At 38.3% G+C, this 19,905-nt stretch overlaps 2 protein-coding genes across 3 annotated transcripts in view; both read right to left on the bottom strand.

Moving 5' to 3' along the window:
• Nucleotides 1–1,814, bottom strand: part of flt1 (fms related receptor tyrosine kinase 1) — a 37,992-nt gene extending 36,178 nt beyond the window's left edge. For both annotated transcript variants that reach the window (XR_014626110.1, XM_084398525.1), the window contains exon 1: nt 1,561–1,814. Coding sequence is in view for 1 of the 2 variants with exons in the window: in XM_084398525.1 (XP_084254651.1) it covers nt 1,561–1,618 (58 nt within the window). In the remaining variant the exon portion in view is untranslated. The remainder of the gene's footprint in view (nt 1–1,560) is intronic.
• A 1,507-nt stretch (nt 1,815–3,321) lies between these two features.
• LOC311283812 (suppressor of tumorigenicity 14 protein homolog) lies at nt 3,322–18,144 on the bottom strand. Its single transcript, XM_084398540.1, has 19 exons — nt 18,043–18,144; nt 16,412–16,583; nt 14,977–15,104; nt 13,704–13,771; nt 12,309–12,499; nt 12,098–12,229; nt 11,518–11,737; nt 10,301–10,443; nt 10,103–10,200; nt 9,815–9,924; nt 9,492–9,625; nt 7,450–7,554; nt 7,272–7,370; nt 6,942–7,055; nt 6,599–6,718; nt 6,321–6,504; nt 5,168–5,439; nt 4,383–4,519; nt 3,322–4,306 (listed from the first exon to the last, which is right to left on the bottom strand). Exons 1-19 carry the CDS (start codon nt 18,127–18,129, stop codon nt 4,139–4,141), a joined length of 2,682 nt encoding a protein of 893 aa, XP_084254666.1. The 5' UTR covers nt 18,130–18,144; the 3' UTR covers nt 3,322–4,138.
• Between the last annotated feature and the right edge of the window lie 1,761 nt (nt 18,145–19,905).

Genomic DNA, 19,905 nt, shown 5'->3' with positions numbered 1-19,905 from the left:
ATAAAGCACTAATAATCCCACAGTGCATGCGGACAGTACATCGCTTTACCCCCTGCTTCCTCCCCGTGGGTCTGTTTTAGCTATAACACCCTGATTAGCGCTGGTTCCTGCCTCACGGTGGTCATGACCCCGAAGTCATTTATATTAGAACTTCCATTTCACAAAGTCATCAGGCTCAGGAAATAACGCCCTCTCTGATTCAACCGGGGCCAAACATTGAAGACGGATGCCAAGTAAGAGCAGAGAGGTCTGTACTATCAAAACAACTTGTCCTGTTATGGCAGGCCGTTTACGCATTTATTTCTTTAAACTAACTAATGTGTATATTAGTAGGCTACTTTCCCCCCGGTTTCACAGACAAGGTTTAAGATAGTCCCGGACTAAAATACATGTTTGAGATGTTTTAACTGAAAGCAACATGCACTGACATATCTTAAAATAGGCTATGTCAGTGCCATTGTTTTGTCTATAAGATGCACACCAGTAGCCTAATGTTTTTTTCTAAGGCACATAGCCTAAATATCCTAATTGAACTAATGTCTAATCCTGGCTTAATCTAAGACCTGTCTGTGAAACCAGGCTATTATTTCATTAGTAGCCTAGTAATGATGCTTGTACATTATTGTAGGCTATCTAATGTTATCGTGTACATATTCATATTGTGCACATTACATTATTTTGTCTATTTTTATATGCATTTTTTATCCACTTATCTTTATTTAACTTTTATTATCTGTAGCTTCTTGCTTTTCTTAGCACTAAAAGCTTTTAGAAGCTAGAGGAAATTCCTTGGCAAGCATACTTGGCAATAAAGCTCATTCTGATTCTAATCCAGTCACTATAACATTTCAATTTAGCTAGGTCATTAGATATTATTACCAAATCATTAGATACTACTTCACAATCCAGTAACAGTTTTTGTTAAAATAATTTGTAACACACACACACACACACACACACACACACACACACACACACACACACACACACATAGGCTATAGCCTATAATTGAGTGAGTTTCAGATATCCACTATTCAATTCAGACTAGTCGGTTAGACAGTAGTTATTACTTAATTGTACAGATACAAGTCGGATACGAGTTGGATTAATTACTAGTAATAATAATAAAAAAAACGCTACTAATGACAAAAATAGATACTAGTTTTAAGTTATAAATGTTAATCGGCTTGCCATAGTCGTGGAATAAGCACAAATCGCTATAGCGCATTTTATTTGCAGAAATTTTCTCTTTTGCCGTAGGCCTACGCATAATTTCCAGTTAGGCACGAATAAAAATAAATAAATAAATAAATAAATAAACTCGAACAAGTTAGTACATGTATGGATTTCTTCTGTCAAGGTATCATGAAACAGTAATAATGATGCGCTGGTACTGAGGAATGTCACACGCTCACATCCACGCGCATTCCCAAACGGTTCTTCATCCTTTCGCTTCGGTGGAATATGAAACAACGTGCGTATTTGAACAACGTGAAAAATAAAGTGTTTGTGTATGTTTAATATGAATACGAACGAAAACTGATTTTAAAAAAAACTTACCTTTAGTTAGAACACGTCCTGACAGTCCAAAGATCATCACAAATAATATATCGAACATTCTCTTGGTCTTGCTTGAAGTCCTTTGCTTGGAGATGAACACCTATGAAGGAAACACTGCAGCTCCAATACTCCAGAGAATCAATTCACCTTACAACACCAAACTCCTCAAACTCTGCTTTCACATGGAATGGACTGCAATCAACTTCGGTACTGTCCGGAGTATGAACTCTTGAAGCAGGAGCACCATGCATGAATTCCAGTTAACTCTTGCCCATTATGACCGCGGGCTGGGATTTATTCATTTCCCACTGCCTCCGGAGCTTCCGTGACGCTCATCGACACACCCATCCCGCGCGACTGACGTGACCTACACAAGGACCCGATGTTCTGCACTGCTCCAGTGTCTTCCCTCTACTTCATCCATCATGTCATGAATAAACGCTTATTGCTGTAAATGCAGAAGTTATCCCACCCTTGTTATCCTTAAAAGAGGAGAGTAAATACATGAGGGGAAACAACTGAGCTTTCTTTCAGTGAGACTAGGAGTGAGAAAAAAAATACCAATGTGAATTATGCTTATAGCTTATGCAGCTGGAATATTAACAATGCTAAATATAGTAAGTTAGTAAATTAATATAAAAGTCGGTTGCACTTTATTTTATAGTAAAGTGCACTACTTGCAGTGTATTTACCTAAGAAAGTACTGCTTAATATAAGGTAACTGCACGGGTTAAGGTTAGGTTTGTAATAACTATAATAAGTTCATAGTATGTACGTATGGGGAACAGGACTGTAAAATAAAGTGTTACCAAAAAGTCAGGAATTAATCAAAAAGATCACAGAGGAATAACTGTATTATTCAGATATCACTCTTTCATTGATCTCAGTTATAATTCTGTGAAATATCAACTTTGTCTCAGATGTTTCTCCTAAAATTCCTCAGGAGAAATAGAAAAGGCCTAAATGAGACTGCTGTCATACAGAAAGAGTCAATCAATGTGGATACTAGAATTCGATGAGAAATTTGAGAGATCATTTTGAAATCTCAATTTGAGCACAGTTTGAGACATTGTTGAGATCTCTCTAGAGGACAGGTGAGACTACTTCAGTCTTTTCTCAGAGAAGCTGGAGACTTCAGAATTGTTTATTTATTTGAACATTTAATCTTGCTGTCTAGGAGAAACAACTGAGACTTGTTTGTGAGTTTTCGTACATCTAAATACATATGTGACCCTGGACCACAAAACCAGTCACAAGGGTCAATTTTGTGAGATTGAGATGTATACATCATCTGAAAGCTGAATAAAGAAGCTTTCCATTGATGTATGGTTTGTTATACAATTTTTGCCCGATATACAACTATTTGAAAATCTGGAATCTGAGGGTACCATTGAGAAAATCGCCTTTAAAGTTGTCCATTTATGTTTATGTTATGATTGTGCTGCATTCTCTCACAGAAATAAATGTTTTTTATATTTATGGTAGCATGGAAATTTACACAATATCTTCATGGAACACTTTCGTCTTAATATCCTAATCATTTTTGCCATAAAAGTAAAATCGATAATTTTGACCCATACAATGTATTGTTGGCTTTTGCCACAGATCTACCTGTGCAACATGTGATGTGTGGTCCAGGGTCACATATTACATATTATAACAATGACTATATTCACATAAAATCAGAAAAAAAGATTTTTCAGTTTAGAATGTCACTGAAACACATGCAAGTATAAAAAAAATAAAAAATCACAGAGTGGAAGTAATGTAGCACCTCTTTTTAATATAGTTCTATTTTCATATATCTATTATAAAGTATCAACATTTGCTCAGTTTTGACATTTACATCTGGTTGTCAGGAATACAGTTTGCATAACTAAAGGAGTACTGAGTAATGTAATGTCAATCACAACCAGTAGAGAGAGTCTTAGGGGCTGCCACTGCTTTCTCCCACTGGAAGAGAAGCCAACAATCATTTATTAAAACAAAAACCCTATAAAACATATAAAATGGTAATAATAATAATAATACAAGACTAAAATTGATGTTGGTCATAATTTCTGACATGCAGTCAATTTCACAGTTGGACATATTTGAAATGGACAATGAAGTGGAGGGTTTATATCATCCTTAAACAATAAAAAAAAAAAAAAAAAAAAGATTCCATTACCATGAATAAATGAATGAAAACTAATATTTAGTCACTGTATGCAAATAATACAAATCTTACCAAGAGAACTCATTCCACTGCAAATAATGAAAGATGTGTATCTCTTCAACCTGTTATAATCTCTACACTAGTAGTCCACTGTCGAGGCTTTAGAGAGTACAGTTGTTTTGTGGGTGGTTCTTAAGATTGTGGGGCATAAAGAATCACAGAAGGGAGTGAAGCTGCTGGCAGACTGTGGGTGGAGGTTTAAAACGCCGAGCAACAGGAATTGGTGGGAAATTGCTTCCGATGCAGAGGTGTTGATGTTCGCTGTGTCTGGGCACCACGAAAGCTGGGCCGGTGCACCTCGATCGTGGGCAAATCACCCGTTCTCTGGTGTAAAAATATGTGTGCGTATGCAAATGTGCGTCACACCTGGCCTTTCGTCTGCTGGTGAATCCAGTCTGTGAACTTTATGACACGTGTGTAAACTCCGGGCCGGTTCTGTCGAGCGCAGCCCTCACCCCAACTCACAATGCCTGCTAGAAACCACCTGCGGCCCCGTTCCAGACACACTAAAGGTCCCCCGGAGTCTCCCTGTGCGAACAAAGACGTGAATATAAGAACCGTGAACACTGACAAGCACACAAACAGTGACTAAGTGTACACTAACCTGACAAGCATCCACTCCTCCCTGAACGTTTCCGGCGCAAAGCATTCTGGGAGTGACCGCATCATCATACATTTTATTGCAAGTGTGATGACTGATGATGTTAACAGTGGCCTCCTGCAGCAATGTGGCCAGTTCACCTGGAATTTAGAAGGTTCCAGATAAAAACAATGCATTTAATGATATTAAACGGTCTTTACAACATAATTACTTGTTTAATATTTCCAAAACTCTTCTGATTTTTAAAGTTTACTGATTTACAGATTATTTGCTAAGTTTAACCACCATAGAGTGAAAGTTTATCATTCGCACATGTTTATTCTTGACAATTTACACATTCAAGCGATTTTAAACCATTAGACCACAAGAAGAGGAGAAAGAAAACTTGATCGTGCGAGGTTATCTGAGCGTACAACCGCACACACCCAAAGTGAGCACACACACACACAGAGAGAGAGAGAGAGAGAGAGAGACGCATTTCAGATTACACTTAAAATATAATAATAAATTAAAACCAACTTCAGTCATTTCTTATTAGTTACACATGCATTTTAGGATCAATTTTAAATAAGATCACCAAAAAATCTTGGTACCAACCAAACTCAAGTAGCACTACAGGTAGTATATCTAGTGTGTGACATTCCTGTTTCAACGGGGATCCTGGGGGATTTTTCAGTGGTAGTCTGATCTTTAGTCATCAAATGAATCATGTGTTTAAAACTGTGGGTAAAGTCATCAGAACAAGAACCAATTGTTTGTTCTGAATGTATTTCTACACTGTGCCATACCTTCTTCTGTCAGAACCCCCCATCCAGTAACAAAGCAGCTGGTTCCAGAGGTGAAGGCGTGAGAGGGGGCGGGCACACAGACGGGCTGTACCAACTCATTGAAAAAGACAGGGGCGCTTAGTTCTAGTAGGGCGATGTCATAGTCAGAGGTGAATTGGTCGTATTGCGTATGCAAGACAATACGGCGGATTTGCCTGGTGGCTGCTGCGTTGCTGACCGAGTTCATTACTCGCATACCCATGTAGGCCCTCCATGAGCGCGCATCAGAATACCTGCCAAAACATGAGCAAACACTATGCCTGTAGCTTCACATGTTTTGGAGTCTGAGAGACAACAGATTTAGACAGTGTGTATATTAAAAAATAAAATAAAATAAAATAAAATAAAATAAAATAAAAGCGTTTAAATATTTAGGGTTGGTTTTAATGTTTTTGAAAGAAGTCTCTTATGCTCATCATAGCTGCGTTTATTTGATGAAAAATACAGCAAAAACCGCAATTTAAAATAATTGTCTATTTTAATATATTTTAAAATGTAATTTATTCCTGTGATGGCAAAGCTTAATTTTCAGCATCATTACTCCATTCTTCAGTGTCACATGAAATCATTATAATATGCTGATTTGCTGCTCAAGAAACATTTTCATTATGATCAATGTTAAAAACAGATGTTGAAAACAGGATGTTCTTTGATTAATAGAAAGTTCGGTCACACTTTAGATTAGGGTCCAATTATCACTATTAACCAACTATTAACTATGACTTTTGCCTCAGTAAACTCTTACTTACTGCTTATTAATAGTTAGTAAGGTAATGGTTAAGTTTAGGTATTGGATAGGATTAAGGGATGTAGAATATGGTCATGCAGATTAAGGCATTAATATGTGCTTTATAAGTACTAATAAACAGCCAATATGTTAGTAATATGCAAGCTAATAAACAACTAGTTAATAGTGAGAACTGGACCCTAAACTAAAGTGTTACCGAAAGTTCAAAAGAACAGCACTTATTTAAAATACAAATATTTTGTATATATTAAATATCTTTAACTGTCACAGGTTTGGATCAAATTAATGTATCCTTGCTGAATAAAAGTATTAATTTCTTTAAAAAGAACCTTTACTGGCAGTGTAGGTGCCTGATTAAAACCTCACTTGATTGCATCTGAGTCCTGAAAGCAGTGAGCGGCAGAGACGAGCCAGCGGCTGGCCACCAGAGATGCCCCACAAACATGACCATAGCGCTCCATTTGAAGGCTGACCTGCCACGGCCATGAGCCTGTCTGGGCATCGGTTCCACCCACAATCTTTGCCCTCTTCCTGGGCCTTGTGCCACAACCTTCATGCACATGTGTATGTTGACATTTGTTACTGTTGCAAGCATTATAGGCAGTTAAATTGAAGTAAATATGTCATTCTTTAAACATGCTCACCGCAGCGCAACTCATCCGAACCATCTTTGCAGTCTTTGATGCCGTCACACTCCGGATTGATCTTACTCAAGCACTTTCCACTGCCACATTTGAAGGAGGAGGGAGAGCATCCTTTTGAAACTGCAAAGGATCAGGCGGACATAATTCTGCATCATTAAAAACAGTCTCAGTCCATATGTCCAAAAAAACACTTTAGAACACTATGATCATATAAAACATTATACATGTGTGCTTTGCTTATTATGAATATGTTTGTACAGAAAACCATGTGGCTTTTTGGGCCAATAAGCCCTGAAAGATGACTGAATGGAACCGAATTGTAGGCAAAGTGGGTTTTAATCACATGCTCTTGTGCAGTTGAGTTCATCGCTGCGATCTTTGCAGTCCACTATCCCATCACACACCGAGGCTTTGGGGAGGCAGATTTTGTTTGGGCACATATGGTAGCATTTACCACCTAAAAAGTGGACAAATTGAACACAAAAAGAAATGAGCTTGACAAACTCATAGGTGTATACACGTGCGCGCGCACACAAACACACACCAGAACTTAGGTAGGTCTTACCACAAACTCTCTCCACACATCTGTAGCAATAAAAATAGACATCTCTGGGTATCAGTGAATGCAGGAAGAGCATTAAATCTTCATAAGGACTGAGAAAGACACTCTTACCACAGTTAGACTCTTCACTGCTGTCACCACATGCAGTGTTACACTGGCTGTGTGGTCTGCACTGACCGTTACAATAAACTTCTCCTGGTTTACACGTGTCTAAAAGCAAAGTAAAGCAGGATTAAATAAGACAGCAATGGACAGTAGAAAAGAATGTAAGTATAACTTATGAACTTACTGCATTTAGCCTCATCTCGTCCATCAGAACAGTCTTTTTCTCCATCACACACTTTCCTCAGAGGAATGCACTTGCCATCTCCACAGCGGAACTGCCTCGGACATGCTAATATCAGAGAATAAACATGATCATTACTTACTGGGGTGTAAATTTGTGCTCTGAAAATGATTCAGAAAGATTACATTTGTTTTCTTTGTAATGTCATGATAAGTCAAGAATTTTATTTTGGTTAAGAAATGAATCGGTAACTACATTTTCCATTTCCCAAGTGAGGTACAAAATATGGCCTCATACTCTTAAAAAATGAACCAATTTTTATTTTTCAACAAATGATCAGTGAATGGAATAATTTAATCTTCAAAAAAAGTTGATTTTCGATCAAATCGATGTTGCCCTAGTAACTTGGGTAACAGGGTTGAATGATTGAGCTTAAATACAGTAAGCATCACTGTATAATATGATATGGTGTGCATTTTTTTTTAACAGAATGTAGCCTAATGATTATTTATTTGTCTTTCCACCACTTTGTAGAAAGGATCCAAACGATGTTGCATTTTAGATTGCACAATTTTAAAGAATGATTCTGTAATTTTTTTGTAACAGGGAAAAACATGCGGCAACAGGGCTGCACACAAATTGTGGGACAGCTAAAATCATGATTTAAAAATGTAATTAACCCCATGCATGAATTATGATTTTTTTCCTATGTGTGGAAACCCAACTCAGGCTATGTAGAAAACGCTCATGCTACCTACAGTCTTCCAGAGTATGTCGATTTACTCTTATTAGCTGATCATTCTGATTATGTTCAAAATGGACACATTTCTACTGTAGCTCTGCTCTCTGAGAAAATCTCAGACTGAAATCTACATTGATCTATTGATGTTTTCAGACTGTGGGAAAAAACTAGCGATCAGGTGTTTTTAATCTCATCTGAAATGATCAGTGTTGGGGTTAGGGTTACAAGTAACATGCATTACGTAATCTAATCAGATTACTTTTTGATGTAACGAGTAAAGTAACACATTACAAGTAACGTGAATTATGTAATCAGATTACTTTTTGATGTAACAAGTAACACATTACAAGAAACATGCATTACAAGTAACATGCATTATGTAATCAGATTACTTTTTGATGTAACGAGTAAAGTAACACATTACAAGTAACGTGAATTATGTAATCAGATTACTTTTTGATGTAACAAGTAACACATTACAAGAAACATGCATTACAAGTAACATGCATTATGTAATCAGATTACTTTTTGATGTAACGAGTAAAGTAACATTATAAGTAATGTGATTACGTAATCAGATGACTTTTTTGATATAACAAGTAGTTACGCATTACATAATCAGATTACTTTTTAATGTAACTGCAAATTACATTCTAATGATAAATACATTTATTTACAACCAAAAAAGTTACTGCAGATGAAGTATTTTCAGAAGAACAACAGTCAAAGTAATAGTAAGAATTGTAGCTGAAATATAGCTAGAGATGCATGATGTCCAAATTAGTGGACAGATGAATGATCATAATTTCCTCCCAATCTAAAAACAATACTTGGAAAATGTAATAATGATACGACTCCTTAGATGTTACAAAAAAAAAAATTCACCTGCGAGAGTCTTCTAGGACAAAAGGAATGGATGGATATTCTGAAGCAACTTGGCATTTCTGACTGGCAGTGGCTACAATGGCTTGCCACTTGGTGGCAGTGTATAGGATGACGCACTAGTGTCCACTCTAGTAGTTGATGTGCAACTGTGCAATCAAAACCCATGCATATGCAAGAAATGGCTTTTGGAATAGCTGTCCACTGTAGTGACCTCTATGCGTGAAAGGGTTAAAATCATTAATAATCTAAAATAATTGAAAATAAATTATTCATTGGGATCATGCTTTACTTTTAATGGCCCTGAAACATCACAAAGCAGTAACAGAGACAATTGTTTCAGGTGCAAAACACATACCACAAATCAAACCCTGTTCTACATAAAACAAAAATGGATAAAAACAGAATACTAAGAACTCACCGCTTTCAGGAGAGAAGGCTCTGTAGATCAGGTAAAAACCTTTATGTGTCAAAGACTCATCCGAATGAAAGTGCAGCAGGACGGGTGAAGAATAGATCCTCTTTCTGCTGTTGTCCCCAATTGGGTTACAGAGCCTGTGGAAACGTAGAAAAAACATACACATGCATATACAGACATGCACACAAACACGCTGTTAGTTCAGCCAAAAAATATGATCTGATTCTCATAGGATGTATTATAAACCTATAGTGCATGTAGACCCACAGCTCGTATTCCGAAGTCTAAGCCAACTGTTTTCAACACGTGAAAGACATGACACTCACTTGACGCCACCTATTTCCAGCCAATCTTTTTCACAGGTGCTCGAGGCTGGTGAATCCTGAATGTCGAGCATCACAATGGTCACGGAGAGAAGGTATCCCGGCAACGGAGCCTAAAAGTGAAACCAGACTCTCAACGGACGCACTCTTACACAAAGCAGCGGCCACCCTGCGGCCCTCGTCTCAAAGAGGGAGCATCCCAGGCCTCTGAATGGGGTTCACAGGGCATGCATGCTAACACTGGGGAAGAGGCTCATGGGAAACATGGGAAAGCCTTTAGCCTTAGCTCACCCTGATTTTCCAGTTACAGTCCACATTTGGAGGGTAGTAGGCGGGGTAGTAAGGGGACGTCACTGTGCCGTTCCATGCAGTGAGGAAACCACCACACTCTATAGAAAAAACAGCGACACGGAACCAAAGAAATTCGAACATCTGAGAGGAATAACCACTACAATGATAGCGTCTCATGCTGACCACTAATTCACACACCGGTTTTGGGTATAGCCTGGAAATAAGCTTTGAAGATGGCTCCTTGCCTCTGACGACTGAATGAAAATGTGACAAGCATGACGTTCCCAGACGATGTCAGTTTCATTACAGGGGACGTTCCTGATATTGGCAGACCACACCATCTGAGAAGAAGAGAGAAGATTGATGTTTTGGCATCTTCAATGACAGCATAAAAAAAAAAAAAAAAAAAAAACAGTATTCAGGTGTGGAGTGGAAAAGAATCATATTGTTAGGGACAAAGCAGCATAAGTTTAAATTATTTGTAGGCTCAGATTTCATTTGTGATGACATTCAATTCAAATCTTGATGCGGCGTATTAATTGAGACAATTATCGACTTAAAATTCAGTCTATTCCTCACAACAAACAATCATATGGATTCATATGGAAGACTTGGAATATACTCTACAAAAGTTTGAGGTCAATAACATTTGAAAGAAAATCAAAAGTAACAGTAAAGACTACTACATTGTTACAAAAAAGATATATTTCAAATAAATGCTGTTCTTTTGATATTTCTATTCATCAAAGAATCCTGAAAAAATTACTAATTTCACACAAAAATATAATAAGTAGCACAACTGTTTTCAACATGGATAATAATAGTAAGAAATGTTTCTTGAGCAGCAAATCAGCATATTAGAATGATTTCTGAAGGATCATGTGACACTGAAGACAAATTCAGCTTTGACCACAGGAATAAATGTATTAATATATTTAAAAACTAGAAAACAGTTCATTTGAATTGTAATAATATTTCACATTATTTCTGTTTTTACTCTGTTTTTGATCAAATACATGCAGCCTTGGTGAGTTCTTTCAAAAACATTTAAAAAATCTTGTACAGATGTCAAACTTTTGCACGGTAGTGTAGTTATGAAGTCATACGAAGTTATGAACCACTTTTATAGTGCTTTTTTGGGGGCATTTTTAGAGCTTGACAGCATCTGTTTCCATTATGGAAAAAAAAGTATTAGTTGGATTCAGCAAAATATCTTTCTTTGTGATGCAAGAAAGAATGTTGGGTGAACTAAACCTCTAAGCATTATAATTCAATTGTAGAGCACCAAATTAAGGCCAAGAAATGTACAGACTATGTTCAGTGCTCATTTAAAAACTTTTACGAATTACGAGATTACGAACCAAGATGCTGCAAAAGGACAAAAAATGCTATTCTCTATGTGATGGCACACTTACCTGGCGATGATCTTGTTCTGAAGCGGCAGTAGGAAATCATAAGCAGACAGTTTGTTGGCGGAGCAGCTTCCTGGTGTTGCCCCTTGAAGTGTGAGAATGACCAGTCGCACGACGTGGCCGGACGGCACCCGCAGCCTCCACTGGTAATACGGCTTCTTCGGACTGACAAGACTGAGTGTGCGATTGTTCCCGTACTTAGCGTACAGGTCAAAAGACATGGCTGTTAGTCAGATGGGAGTAGGAAATGATCAGAATGAGAGAATAAATGAAGAATACAATCAGAAAATAATGATTGTAGATGAGTTTTCATGACAGAATGATATAGTATGGTAGTGATAGTACACTGTAAAACCTGCCTGGTTGAGGGACTTGCATGCAGAGTTTACTCAGAGGATTAATGGGACATGGTTGCATTTGAATGGCCTTACCTACTTGTGGCGTAAATTGGGTTTTTTCTTACGACGTATCATGGAGGATACAGAAGAACTAAAGTTAACCAACATTTGGCAACTCAAATGAGTCAGTGTTCATAAATCATGTGAGTAAACTCAACAGGCTTTACAGTGTATTATGGTTGTACCCTGCAGCCCCAACTGCCACTTGCCACTCTGCAAAGAGTTTGGGTTCTTTATTTTTTCCGCTTTGTCATCAGAATCTTCATCGTCATCATCCCCAGCATCCCCAGCATCACCACCGTCATCTGGATTCAAACCTGCAGACACAGAAACACACGTTTAGGTGTTGTCCTTACTTTGGAAAGGACAAAAACCGAGGGATGAAGTGCTCTTAACCCAGCAGACGCAGTGTGTCCTCATCCCTCTCCATGTAGTAGCGTTCCTCGTTCTTGCTAAAAAGGACCTTGTTGGTTCCAGGTAGACGACGCTGCAACCGGGCCGGATTCACTCTCCGGAGTTCCTCAGCAATAGCAGGAGGAGCAGAGAATTTACTCCAGTAGTACACACAAAGACCTTCCACTCCTTCACTGTCATCAGGACACATTACTTTTAACAAGATGACGACACCTAAAACTGCTTTAGTTTGAGTTGATGGGCTTTGGATTTTAATTTGCTAATGGTCGAATGGTCACATCAGAGCAACGCTGGCGTATTAGAGTAGTAAATCACATGTACCTCTGCTGAAAATGCCAGCAGACATGACATCTGCATCCGCTACAACAGCTGTGACTATAAGTCAAAGTACTGAAGATACTGCAAGATCATTTCAGTGTTATTGTTAACTAGAGCTGAAATAATTCAAAATAGTTTTCGTTGATTGAAATAAATCTGAAATAAAATAGAATTTAAACGTGAAAAAAATTGTTACAAATGTTGCCTTGAAATAAATTGCGGTACTAAAATGACTAAATGACTAAAAATAAATGAGAGGTAAATAGAACTATTTTTTTTTTAACTTTGAAAATCACATACAATTACGAATTAAAATGAAAACTTAAAATACTAAAATAAAAGCTAATATATAAGCTAATATCAAAAGTTTAATAAATATTTTAATACTAAATAAATAATTCTAAAACAACACTGGATCTTTGTGGTTTATGCTAAAAGTTGTCACAGTCTTTTTATTTGTTATTGATTTTCTGTTATTCTCTTTTGTTAATTGATTAGAGTGATAGTTTTTGAAAAAAGCATGCAAAATAAGTCCCCACTACCCGACAGACATCACTGCAATAGATATCCTTATAAATCACAACTGTCTCTCAGCTCTGTAAAACAGCAAAAAATATTTTTTTTCTTAGCCAATCAGAAATAGGCCTAATTTTGCATGTTTGGGTTTGTTGAGGGCGGGGTTTTGGAGAGAGGTATTTAAAGGGATAGTGCACCCAAAAATCATATACTCGCCCGGGGCCCATCAACTGTTTAGTTACCTATATTCCTCAAAATATCTTTTTTTGTGTTCATCAGAAGACAGAAATTCATACAGGTTTGGAACAACATGAAGGTGAGTCGGCTACATGATGACAGAATTTTAATTTTTGGGTGAACTATCGCTTCAAAATTGAACAAGTTCCTGTTGCACTTTGTGCAATTACTTAAAGCACCTTAAAATGTGAAAATTCAATGATTATTGCACACAAATCAAATTATTCAATGTGCACACAAATGCAATGTATAAAAAAAAAAAAAAAATAAATAAATAAATTGTTACGTCTTTATGTACAGACTCACCTAAATGCAATAATTCCTGAGTGCTGGTAATACGAGCTCCACGGTGAAGAATCATACAACTCTGAGAACTTAGATCCACGGTACATCAACCGAAAGGAAGCAAAGAGATGACAGAGACACCATGAAATAACTGATTACCATGACAAACATCAGCCGCTATTGTATTTCACGCCCATTTCCACACACCGCAAACAAACCACTGATAACATCTACCAATTTCGTGAAGTTTCCGTATGGCATAGCCTATACAGTGTTCCGAAACGTCGCAGTGACATCAGAGCCACGGAAGGCGTGACATCACTGAAGAAGGTGAGACATCAGTGGCCCAGGCGAGACCTGCAGCCATGGCACAAAAGTGCTGTTCTTGTGAGATTGGCTTTGAGCAACAAGAGCTTTGTGCAACAACAGCGCCATTGTCTGGGGCTCAATGTCATCCCGAAGTGCTGGATGGAGGGGCGGGCAGCAGATTTAGACCAACTTTTATGAGCAAAGGCGCACACTTGCAGGCCGTCACTTCTCACAATCGCATTCCCTTGCTATTAAACTGGATTACAGGCACGACACAGGTTACGATTAGGCTAATTAGAGCATCGCACTGGACGAAATGCAGCACTTGGCCAGTTTCCTCATCGGCCTCTATTAATCTGCGGACACAAATGCCAACCATTCCCATGATACTGGCACACACTGGCCCTTTTGGCCCACACTTTCCTGCGCTCTCTTTCGGTGGCCTATATCCTTACTTTCTCTCTCTCCTGGCCTACTCTGTCCCCTGGTCTACCTTTCTTTTCTCCGCTGGCTGCAGCCTCTCAGCAAAGAGGTACAGAGCATCTGATTGTGTGTGAGGAAGCCCACAGACAATGTTTTTATTGAAGGACTGCTCTTCCTCTCACTCAGCCTACCTAGGCCCTGTCCCTCTCACAAACACCGTTCTTGTCCTCGGCCCTGAAAAGCTGCAGTCCTCTGGGAGCCGGTCTCACCGCACCGCCTCACACCGAGCCGAGCTCCGGTTACAGCTGGCTTTACATTTAAGAGGGCCACGGAGCGGCCGAAGACTCGGCAGGGCCTGCTTTACATTTAAAAGGGTGACAATGAGGGACGAGCGCACCACTGGACCTGCAGCTCTGGCGGACTTTGCGTCTGAAAGTGCCAGGGGCGAGCATCGTTCCTTGAGTGGTCTCTGGAGAGCGGCCGCATTCCGGAGAGATCACGGAGAAACCGGCTTTGTTGCAGAGGGCGACACAGAGAAACTGTTATGTATGTTTATGCTTACGTAATGGCTTAGCGCCTGAGACTGGAGGCGGAACTGTGTAGACGACGGGTCTGCCAGGTCTGGAGAGAAACTGAGGTTGGAGAACTCGATGCTTCCTCCAAGGTAGAACACTGAGGGCGATGGAGAGGCTGCGGGAACAGGAACACACATAATATTATATTTTTAAATGCTCTCAAAATGTTGTTTAACTACGTATAGTAGACCCAAAAAGTGTCTGGACACTTAAAATGCTTGAATTATATGACAAAATATCAAATCAAGTGACATTTATTTTAAAGAAAGAAGCACACAGATACTTTTCAAGCAAAATATTTAATTTTTAAGAATTTATGCAGGGAAAAGATGCAATTTAGATGCCATATATTGCAAAAAGACTTTTTGCACTAAAAACACATTTGAACAAAAATGTCTTTTTTTTCTTCTAGTTACACTACCTTTTAAAAGTTTGTGGTCTGTATTTATTCCCTTTTTAAAGAAATGGATACTATTATTAAGCAAGAGTGACAGTAAAATCATTTATGTTACAAAATATGTTTATGAAGGATCATATGATACTAAAAGACTGGAGTGGTCCCTTCTGAAAATTCAGCTTTGCCATCACAGGAAAAAATTATTTAAAATATATTAAATTTCTATTTCACAATAATTCAGTTTTTACTGTATTTCTGATCAAATAAATGGAGCCTTCGTGAGCATAAGAGACTTCTTTCAAAAACACTTTTAATATACTGTAGTGTTTATTTAGACAGAAATTATTTGAACACATTATTCAATAATTATTTGAACACTAAATTTATTGTATATCTACAAAAAATAATCTTCATCAGTTAATTAACAGTAACTGCAAAACAACTATATATATGAAGTTAGTTCTGACAAAAGGTCAATGACATTCATACATTTTTAATACGGATGCACGATATATCGGCCACCATATCGGTAGCGGTAGGAAAATACAGTTAAGTGCAACATGTGCTGTCATATAGGCAACATAAAATTATAATGAGTGCTTGGGACATGGCTTTAATGGTGAGACTTTTGTTTTTGTAATTAAATTCTCAACAATTATACAATTATTTGGATTTGGATTTAGATTTATCGGCCAATATTATCGGTTATCGGCTTTCAAACACAAAGAATTATCGGTTATCGGCATCTGCGAAGATTTTCATATTGGTGCATCCCTAATTTTTAAGTGTGACTTTAATATCCAAAAGTGTCTTAACATATTTTGGGGGCCACGTGAATATAGAAAAATATCTACAGCAGCCTAATGTATACGAGTAGCTTATCAAGCAAAACAAAATAAGAATATTTTCATGCTCTCATTGAAGACTCTTCTTGGACAGCCGAGGATGAGAGGCTTCACTAGCTATACTGGAACATACCAGATCATAATCTCAGCATTCCTCTACAGCAGAGGGTCTTAACTTACATGCAAGGAAATGGAGAGTCAGTGCAATGGCAGCCGAGAGAGGGAGGAGGGGAGAGACTCTCAGCGCCCACTTACTCCATGCCCCGCAATCCGCTCTCTTGCCCACCGGGCTCTTGATGTCAGACTCGCTGCTAGATGGGCTTGACGTCTGGACAGGCTTTGTCACAAAGTCCTGTGAAACACAAGTCGAGAAACGTTGCCTTAACGTCACTTGTTGAGAGAGACCGAAACAATTCATGATCATTATCACAACCTTTCTGTCACCCTACAACAACCTATGTGTCGTATTTAATTGGCTTCCCCCCCATCATTCTAAACATCTTTTCATTAGGAGGAAGGGGTCGCGGAACTAGGATATCCTGGTGGGATTCCCCTGTGGAGTCGCACAAAGCGTAATTTGAGGGTCTGCTTTCCCACGGCCTCTCTCAGCGGTGTCAGCACTCCATCTTTGACAAGCACATTCATGAGACCATCAAGACCAACGTTTAGACACAGGCAACCCCGTGGCCAAACTAAAAGGTTTAAGTTCATTATCACAGCTGAAATGAGCTTAAAATACCTTTTGTAAGTTTGCATAGGGGAGAGGGGAGTGTTGTAACACAGGGTGAGTTGTAACAGTTTAACCAATTAGAAACTAGATGTATCATATACCCTTAAAAATAAAAGGTTTCCAGCGATGCCATAGAAGAACCATTTCCCAAAGAACCTTTCCGTGAGCAATTACTAAAAGAACCATTTTTATAGTGTGAAGAGCATTTTAATAATCTAAAGAACCTTTTTTCAGACTATAAAGAACCTTTTTTCAGACTATAAAGAACCTTTGTGTAATGGAAAAGTTCCATGGATGTTAAAGATTCTTCATGGAGCCATACATGCCAATAAATAACTTTTTTAAAAGAGTACGTGACCACCAAAATGAGGTGAGAAGTCAAAAAAAGACAAAAAAAAAAACTGAAAAAAAAAAATGTATTTCTTATAATTTGATGTAAAATGACAGAACAGGTATGATCTATAAATCAGCAGGTTATCTTGGATAATTGGATATATAACATCCAGGCAAGTTTTTCATCTATGCGTTTTAAAAAATAAACTAGAAATATCATTGCTGCCTACTACTGGACAAATATTTTCACAGAATATTGACATTTGCATCAAGTGTAACAAACTTACAATTAGCCTATGTTTTGTCTATTTATAAATTTTCCCAATTGCTGTTTTAAGTTAAAATGTGTCCTTAAAATGAGGTGGGAATGAAAATAATATTATGCACATAATTTAAAACATCCATGTTTTCTATAGCTAGTTTGATGTAGGTGGCAACAGCAGCACTAACAATAATTTAGGCTACACAAATTTACTACGAATTAAAATACTTTAACTATAGGCTATTTTAATATTATTCCCGTATTGATCTGCTACAAAATAAAACACTTCAATATCAAAGTTTGAGACACAGCAGCACTAAAAACACTGATACACAGATGTTGAAACAATGTTTCCCTCAGGCTCACAAAATAGGATTATGTATTCTGTAAGAATAAACACTAAAAGTGCTCGAAAGCATCATCACCGTGTAGAATTCGCTAGACGCTGCGTCTGCGCGCGCGGTGCTGATGGAGGGTCTCTCCTACCTGTGCAGGTGCACCGGCGGGGGCGCAGGCTCCTAAACCAGAGACGCTGTAAACTTCGCAGCTCCTGTTTTTGGGAAAAGTCCTCATGGCCCGCTCTATTATGGCTCCGATGCAGCGATACAGAACAATACCTCGGGCAGAGAAATCAGCCCGGAGACGTAGTGCGATCCCGGAGAAACCCGACCTGAGCGGGTCTGGCGCTGCGAGCAATCACTCTCCGTGTCTCTCCGTGAACAGGTGCTGCACGGCACCCAGCATGCACCGCGGCACAAAGGGAGCACTATGAGCAGGTACAATCCACACAGCCATCCGTGCGACAGAAATTGTGGGCAAACTTCTCCCGTGGTGTGCGTGTGCCATGGGCCACAATGGGCAGTCTGATGTTACATGATTAGAGAGTCATTAAATTAATCGCGAAGAATGCATCATTAAAGCGGTCCATCTGCTGGGGATGAAGAATAGCAGCGCATTGCTAAAATATTTGTTTAAAAAGAGTCAGTCTGGATGAAATATTTCCCTGTTGTTTCCCCCCCGTGTCTCACGTTACGAGCCAGCGAGGCGTGCAACCTGGGAACAAAGTAGACCCAATATATCCCCGTGTGCTGCACACTGTATTTATTACTTAATGACTCTACATTGGGACGTTTTCCGCCTTATGAGAGTATTTACTGTAGGCTATGCCTTGTCATCCTTGAGGTGGGTGGGGGTGTTTTTTTTTATTGACAAGACACCATTTTCAACTAAAAAGTGAAAAAAATTTAATGCGTTTTGGCCGGTCACGACAACGGCGTTTTGGGTGCCTAAAAACTCAAAACTTTTGAAAATGGGTTTCAAAAGGCGAGTTTTTGAAAAAGATATCGTTATTTTCTCCGTTTAAACTAGCCTACAAAAACGCGAATGTGCGAAAACGGTGACGTCATGCACTTGCTTATAGTTTATAGGCATGTAGTGTTTCTTTACAAGGTGACATCACCAACTACTGCCCTGCATGCATAATACAGCGTTTTTAATCGTTTTCGTGGATCTGTGTGAACGGGATTATTATCTCACAACGTTGTCGTCTTGAAAAATGCATAGGAAAACCTTTTTTTAGTAGCTACACTATTGTCGTGTAAACATACTTAAAATCTCAGGCTACATTTATATGACAACGATGTAAAAAAAACAGTTTTTCCTTTGCGTTTTTTCGCACACATGTGACAACCTATCCCTGTTGAATCACACGGTTGCGCGAAAACATTAAAAACACTGTAGGCTATTATGCAGGCTAGTTGGCGATGTCACCTTTTAAAGAAACACTATGCCTATAAACTTGAACGTAATACGCATGGACATGACGTCACCGTTTTCACAAATTGGTATTTTTGTAGTTTACATGGAGACAATAACGGTATCATTTTCAAAAACTTGCACTCTGAAACCTAACATTTCTTCCTTTTTTAAACATCTCTCGTATCCAGCTCTTTGTGTCCAAGTCTTTTGAGTTATGTTTTTTAATTAAAGGTTCAGAAACCAACACAGAAATCCATATGAATGTTTATTCATTCTCGCTATATATTGATATTAAAGTATACCAAGGCCATTTTTTTATATAATACTCGTAATAACTATTTTGAATCGGAATATGGTGCCAATGAGCTATACCAATTTGCACTTAAAAACAGCTGTGTAAAAGTGCAGCCCGTATTTTGCCATGTGCAACAGTGAAACGTCCAGGGCTGTGTTTCTCAAAAGCATCGTAACTAAGCCTAAGTAGATCGTAGAACCATTGGTCTCTATTATATTACAACCTATTATATTACATTTAATATAAAATGTGTGTGTGTGTGTGTGTGTGTATTATACTATATAGTATACATGTTA

The sequence above is a fragment of the Rutilus rutilus genome (assembly GCF_951802725.1).
Source record: "Rutilus rutilus genome assembly, chromosome: 24".
In the NCBI taxonomy this organism is placed as follows: Eukaryota; Metazoa; Chordata; class Actinopteri; order Cypriniformes; family Leuciscidae; genus Rutilus; species Rutilus rutilus.
The sequence above is the reverse complement of the archived record's forward strand: the minus strand, read 5'-3'. Positions and strand labels throughout refer to the sequence as shown.

Coding starts and splice junctions, on each gene's coding strand:
- LOC311283812 (XM_084398540.1), bottom strand. CDS start 18,129: ATGAGGACTTTTCCCAAAAACAGGAGCTGCGAAGTTTACAGCGTCTCT. Junction 11,738..12,097: donor GTGGCAGTTGGGGCTGCAGG/GTACAACCATAA, acceptor TCTGACTAACAG/CCATGTCTTTTGACCTGTAC. Junction 5,440..6,320: donor CAGGACTCAGATGCAATCAA/GTGAGGTTTTAA, acceptor ATGTTTTGGCAG/GTATTCTGATGCGCGCTCAT.